Consider the following 6,964-nt stretch of genomic DNA (forward strand, 5'->3'; position numbering starts at 1 on the left):
TTATTGTAATTGCACTCTGGTAGTTGTATACAATAGCAATAAAGGTCATCTGTTGTCTTCTGTATAACGAAGAATATAACTTTTTTCATCAGAAAATATACCCTTACATAGGGGGAGCGAAAGTAACACTTTTTACTTTTCCCAGTCTACTCCGGTACAGTGAGAGCCTAATGCCATATTAAGAAACAACAAACATGTGTCCCCGTTTAGATGCAACTTTCCATATGTTTCTCAGTTAAATGAGCTGGACTTAAACAGATGGAGGACACAACATGTTACTTTTGTACTTCCCGTGTGGGACAAAAGTAACACAACTGTGGTGCGGAAGTAACAGCTGTCAGAAAGCATGTAAGATGCATCTTATGATTATGGTTTTGTGATCTGATACTATTTACTTTTAACAGCCAATCTTGCAGGTCCAGTTTTACATTTGTGCCAATTCACCAAGTCAGGCTACATAGCCTAAGTATTCTTTGCATCAAGTTACCAATGTTGCGTAACACAATATTTTGATGCATGATATGAATGAATGGCAACAAGCATCCTATTTTCTAATTTTCTCCCAAAGTGTTTAGTGGCTGATGTTGACAATTCTATTTTAATTAACTAATCAGGCTGAGCTTAGCTATGAAAATATATCATTGTTACTTTAGTGCCTCCACTGTCTGCTCTCCATTCAGTCTGGATGCATGCTAAATGTGGTAGCCTGTCTTTTGAAAACTGTTCTGACATTGAGACAGTAAATGTGTTAAGAAATCCACATAAAGTTGATGATGACAAATCAGTTATCTTTCAATAACTTTGGAAAGGCAGCACCGATTCCCATTATTTTTGCTATAGGGATAGCAGTCATAGAAACACACACACCAACTTTATCGCATCACTTCTGCTTCTGTGTGGTTTGAGAAAAGGTCTGTGTTACTTTCATGGCGCGTTACTTTTGTACAGGAGCAGTCCCTCTCCCACCACATATTGATCTTAAAATGATTTCCTTATATAATGTAAAAAAAAAAAAAAAGCGTACATGATAAAATACCAATGGATACAATTGTCAAATTACAGTGTCTACACAATCTATTACATTGCACACCAAATTTTCAAATCTTAGAAGGATATACTCCTAATTCTCTTTCTCACTTGTGTGCCTAAGGTCACAGACAGTGGAGAGGAATTAATCTTCTCATTGGACACAGGTATTATGACTACATCTGAAAAACTAGGGTTATCATGGCCCAGTTTTCCTGAGCTCCCCGGTGTAGCTATCGTTTTTGATTGGGAAAACCTTGCAATCGCTTTTGAGACTGCGCTTATTCTGGGGATTTCTCTGTCCAACTCTGGCTCTGGCTCAGGAGTTGGACTGGAGAAGCCGTGCCACCTCCTCAGGATCCGCTCCAGTGTATCAGTGTTTGACCCCCAAAGTGCCCCATAGCACTTGGGTAAGAAATGGCAGAAGACGACGCCATAGCTGGATACTAGAATGGCTGAGGCCTGCACAGAGGAGCCCTCTCCTGTCTTGATGATATAGATTGGGATAAAACACACCCACACAAACAGGTACATTAGCATGCTAAAAATGATGTAGCCTGTTTCACTGAACTCCTGAGGAACCTTCCTGCCTTTGAAGGCCAAGAGGAAGCCGACCAAAGCCAGCAGAGCTATGTAGCTCAACATGATGCCGAAACCTATGAATGTAGTACCCTCATTACACTGGATTATTCTCTTCATGCTTTGTGGGGATGGAGGGGTGCCATCAATATCAGGAGAATCAAAGATCAGCCAGAGAATACAAGTGATCCCCTGGAGAACAGTTAAGACAATGACAATTACAGGTGGCTTGTAAAGTCTGTTTAGCTGCCTGTGTCTTAGCTGGCCAAAGGGAAGGAAAGCCAGGAATGTACGGTAGGCCTTGACTAGGATGCAGGAAACACACAGGGTGAAGCCCATGGCATACATGACCTGCCGGGCCCGGCAGAGGTGTACATTGGGTTTGCCCATGAAACATATCACACTTGCAAAGCTCACCGCTAGACCAGCCATCATCACACAGGACAATCTTACTTCGGCTCTTTTCATGGGCGGGGAATCTCTGTACACCAAAAAGATAATGAGGATAACTAGCAACAGCAAAATGCCAAAGGCTGCAGATGCCACCAGAGAGATGGGATGAGGATCACTCCACCGCAGGTATGACTCCTCTCTTGGCTCGCAGTGAGTCCAACCCTTGAGGGACCAAGTTCCATTGGGACACTTTTGACAGTCATTTAGATCTATAGAAAGACAAGAAGATATTTTCATATTAGGCAGGGTTTGGCCATTGTGGTTTATTTTGTTCTGGACCAGGCCACCAAATTAGCAGATGAAGAAATGTCAATGGATTTAATTTTTAATTTTGCTTGTTTTGTCATCAAATATGTAACAGTAAATGCAAAGAATTATGTAATCACCCATTGCCAAGTAGAAGCCAGTATGGGCCAGGGGAAATGTTAAAATTTAAAAACAGAATAAAAGTACATATTGGTTTCATATATATATACATGAAAACAGTATTTTTGTGAGGCATACCCCAGGCATCTGCAAAGGTCCCCTCCACACATGGGGTGCAGGTGTAACAGCAGGACACGTTGGCGATCTTCTTCACAGAGCCAGGAGGGCAGGACTCTGAGCATCTGGACTGAGGAATCTGAGAGAGCAGAACATGGAAACAGAACCAGAAGTTGATCATTCAGGTATAGAGCATCCAGTCTTTCAAAGTTACAATTTTGTCAATCAAGAATGTAAGTTTTCTACTATTTTAAAAAGCATCCTAATTTGTTTTAATTGTGTGCAATCAATTACTTTTCCAAATGTGGATATCCCAATTTGGCATGAAACTTTTCATTTTTTAAATCAGTCTAGATCTGACATGTTTGGTTATGTTGAGGTCATCAAGATCATTACTCTGCCTATCAACATGGTGTAATGCCTCGTTCACAATAGACTATATCCTTATGTTACAGTATGCCAGTGATGTGACTGTATATGCTGTGAACATTTCATACTGTGGAATGGTTACAAAAAAGCAATGCAATCACACAAGGATATGGCCAATCCTTATGCGCTCTTTGTTGTCTTACCGAGTTATTGGTTGTTGAAAGCCAGTTCAATTCGCTTACATCTACATAAAGCTCGATTCGTCCATCCAGGACATGGTACCTCCCCTCTTTTTTAAAGGTTCTGTGCTGTCCGTCCTTTTCCCACATTATCAGATCATAACCATCAACAAAATCACCAGATTTGTCGAAAAAAAATGTCTGGTTGTCAAGCTCAAAATAAACCTTCTTCAATTCTTCAAGAAGCTGCAAGACAAAGGACAAAATTTGACTTAAAAACAGCCTGGCAGAGATTGGTCACTTTTTGTGTTACAGATATTTATTGAACTATTATTCATGAATAATCTGATGAAAGAAACACCCATTACATCTATTGTCTGGGTCCTCATTTATATTGGTTAGTTGTAATGTTGGCAATCTATGAATTTAAGGTTATTCTACTTTATCAATCTACTTCTACAATCATAATCCGTTCTGGATAACAGCGTCTAATGCCTACAATGCAAATGAACATGGAAACTATGCTTTCAAAAAGTTGAACCTATTTATTTCTGCTCATATGTTTAGATTATGTAAATTCTTACCCTCCATGGCGGGAAGTTAATCTCTCCAGAACAAGAGGACCTATTACACTGAAGTAGTTTTTTGAGAGCATTAGCTATGGCCCACACAGCCACTCTCTCACTGAAGGCTTCACTTGTGTCCAGAGCCGTCACAAGGTAGTCGTCATTGGCCTGCTGGGGATCCGTGTAATTGCATGCATTGACGGATTTCATTTTCAGCAGATCAGGTGGTGGACAATAGGACGGAGGGTAATTCGAAAAACACTCTGGGGTGCAGTTGAATCTCAGGTTTTTGTATTCTTCAATGAAGCGGTTGTGTCCTCCAGGGGTCGGGCTCAGATTCTTCAAGTAAGCATCGAATGATTCACTCTTGCGTCCAACGAAAGTGAAGCCGAAGATGTCCCCCACCTTGTTGATGCCAGGCAGATGGGCCAAAGGCCGGTTTTTGGCCCAGAGGTCACTGGAAATCCAGGTTCTAGATGTGTTGGTCAGCATCATCTCCTTGAAAAGGTCCTCCACCAGGTCCGGCTTGAGGATGAGCAGCACCACCTGGGCCTTAGAGGAGCGGATCTGCTGGGCGACCTGCTTGATGCGTTGCATACTGTGCTCATGATCCAAGTAGTGGGGCACCACCTCCTGGTAGGCCAAGCACACACTCATTTCTTCTGCGGCCAGGAGGAAGCTCTGGAAAGCTGCTTTTCCATAGTCATCATCCCCATACACAACCCCCACCCAGTTCCAGTCAAAGTGCGCCATAAGTTTGGCCAGTGCTTTGGTCTGATGCACATCACTGGGGATAGTGCGCAGGAAAATTGGGTAGCGCAACTTATCACTCAGTGCGGGTGAAGATGATGTACAGCTCACCTGATAATAAGATAAAATAACACAAGGAATGACATAAGAAATTAAATGTACAAATGAATTGTAAATATATAAGATAGGAAGCATAGTTTGAACTTTTTCAGTTGGAGATTTTTAATCTCAGTGGGACTAGCTGGTTAAATACATTTTAACAAATGCAGTTTAACCATTACTAAAACTATTTTTTGCTCATGTCCACACTGAACTCCAGTAACCAGAACCACAAAACAACCTCAGAAAACTAAAAAACTCAGTGGGACTAGCTGGTTAAATACATTTTAACAAATGCAGTTTAACCATTACTAAAACTATTCTTTGCTCATGTCCACACTGAACTCCAGTAACCAGAACCACAAAACAACCTCAGAAAACTAAAAAGCACCATGGATACCTGACCAAACATATTTGACTCTCTTTCAAAGCATAATTCAGAACATAATTTCACTAAACAGTTTACAGTAAAATGTATTTCTTGATCAGAAAGTATTCATCAAGTAATCAGTTTGTGACTTACTTGAGGGACCATATACACACTTAGCAGCTTGGCCACAGCAATGGACACCTCAGAGTAGCGTGCTCCCAACACAACCTTGACTGGTGGCCTGAAGTCAGTGTAGTTGCACTTCACATTTAGAGAGCCATTGACTGCAAGCATGTGCTCCACATTCTGCAATGCCTTGGTAGCATCAGAGCATGTATCACACATCTGATATCCAAGACGCACTCCTGGGAGGACGCCAGCTGCATTTATTTCCTCGATTGTGTGAATGGCAGCCAAAGATTCCATAAATGGCACCAAATCAAATCTGGAAACAGACAATCATCATTTTAGTAACTTAGTAACTAATCAATATATCACTGCTGCTGTTGAAAAAAGAAATAGTTACAACTTTGGTATATTGTCATTTATGTTTTGTGTTTCCTGACCCTTGGGTATTTGACACCTGATAAAACCCAATTGTATAATTTCAATAAACCAATAAAAAAGCATTCTCTGATTCAATCCTAAAAAGTGTACTTTTGCATACATGTTTTTTGCATGACAGCAGCGATAATCAATAGAATTAAATTCTCTATGCATAATTACACAAGCAATAATAAAATACAATACAATAATAACCTGACACAATCTCTCGCGCAGTAAATTAATCACTCCTTTACGCTTACTCTGTACATTTGAAGCTTTCAGGTCTTGTCCTTTGATGAAGATCCTCCACTTTACGATGGCATGGCAACATCAAACCTATTACAACGTCCCCGGGTGTCTGGGCGCCACAGATAGACTGAGCGTAGTCGCAGCTTCTCACAAGACCCAGGATGCTGCTCATCATCAAGGTGAGGCAGAAAGGAGAGATCTGCATTTTGAGCGCAGCAGGCAAGAGTGCAGTTTTGCTTTTAAAGTCTAAAAGGGAGTGGGTTTGGGAGGTGTCAAACATGGTATACATGAGAAACCTGTAAAGCAGAACTGAAACGTCAGGGCACATCATCCTCTGGGCATCCGCCTGCAGCTACCTGTCTGCAACCTCACTTCCACTTCCCCATTCTTTTCCTATTATTCTAACAGGTATTGGCAGAAGTGGTAATAATAAGATAATAAGATAAAAAGATAACAAAATAACAAGATAACTAAATAACAAGGAATGGAACTAAGTGTTACAGATTGCTGTCGGAGAGGGTTGTTATTGCAGCTTAGTTTGATTATTTTGTCAAGGATGTGTCACTGTTGGCTTTGAATGATGAGAGGGGCCCTTGAGGGTGCCAGTTTCATTCATGACAAATCCTTTAAGGGTTGGAATTATTAAAAACAAATACAAATTCCAAATAGACATTGATACACTAGTGCATATTTACCATCAAAACAAGACAAAACAAAACAAAAATTCTGTGGGCTGGAATTTTAGGCAGTTTGAGCACGTTGCTTGCAGTGTTGGTAGGGTGATTGCATCATGTCCCCAGTGCATTCAAGTTCAATTAGAAATATAAGAAATAAATGTGTCACTATTGGCTTTGAATGATGATGAAAGAAATGTTTTGCTTCCCAGGTAACACTTTATCTACGTATAAGATTAGAGGGGTTAGATGTCTGATTGCATCTAGCCATGGTCTTTGGTTTCAATGTGGAACTGGAAGGACAAACGCTGAAACTTCCCTCCAATTTAATCTGTATCTTTGACAAATGGTAGAATATGTTATAGGTATTGAGAGGAGATTTCTTCTTCAATCATTGCATTAAAGATTGATCAAACTTGATAATAACACAACTTAATTAGAAAGGGGCTAGAAATATACTTAATAATATTACATTATATCAAGCTAAGGCACAAAATTTCACAGATCAAGAAAGGCCTTTAGTGCATGATGTGAACTCAGGAATTTCAGCAGGAAGATTCCTAGTGTGAGAGCAAATAGTTTGACTGTAACTAACTGGTATTTTAAGCACATGAAGACACA

General features: G+C 40.4%; 1 protein-coding gene across 3 annotated transcripts; it reads right to left on the reverse strand.

Moving 5' to 3' along the window:
- LOC139664351 (G-protein coupled receptor family C group 6 member A-like) lies at nucleotides 1-5,866 on the reverse strand. 3 transcript variants are annotated; one of them, XM_071543144.1, is made up of 6 exons: nucleotides 5,681-5,866; nucleotides 5,028-5,319; nucleotides 3,674-4,516; nucleotides 3,114-3,335; nucleotides 2,563-2,671; nucleotides 1-2,267 (listed from the first exon to the last, which is right to left on the reverse strand). In XM_071543144.1, exons 1-6 carry the CDS (start codon nucleotides 5,842-5,844, stop codon nucleotides 1,105-1,107), a joined length of 2,793 nt encoding a protein of 930 aa, XP_071399245.1. In that variant the 5' UTR covers nucleotides 5,845-5,866; the 3' UTR covers nucleotides 1-1,104. The 3 variants fall into 3 exon arrangements, with proteins under 3 accessions (XP_071399245.1, XP_071399244.1, XP_071399246.1); XM_071543143.1 differs by having other exon boundaries at nucleotides 2,563-2,680; XM_071543145.1 differs by having other exon boundaries at nucleotides 2,563-2,680; nucleotides 5,688-5,724.
- Between the last annotated feature and the right edge of the window lie 1,098 nt (nucleotides 5,867-6,964).

This window comes from Centroberyx affinis, unplaced genomic scaffold, assembly GCF_046629955.1.
Source record: "Centroberyx affinis isolate AG114_WGS23_722 - 3 ecotype Tasmania unplaced genomic scaffold, CSIRO-AGI_Caff_v1 ptg004239l_1, whole genome shotgun sequence".
Lineage (NCBI taxonomy): Eukaryota > Metazoa > Chordata > Actinopteri > Beryciformes > Berycidae > Centroberyx > Centroberyx affinis.

Excerpts from the sequence above, each read along its gene's own strand:
- LOC139664351 (XM_071543143.1), bottom strand. The coding sequence starts at position 5,844 with ATGATGAGCAGCATCCTGGGTCTTGTGAGAAGCTGCGACTACGCTCAG. Across the intron at positions 4,517-5,027 it reads GTGTGTATATGGTCCCTCAA|GTGAGCTGTACATCATCTTC; the intron begins GTAAGTCACAAA and ends TCTTATTATCAG. Across the intron at positions 2,681-3,113 it reads TTTCAACAACCAATAACTCG|ATTCCTCAGTCCAGATGCTC; the intron begins GTAAGACAACAA and ends CTGCTCTCTCAG.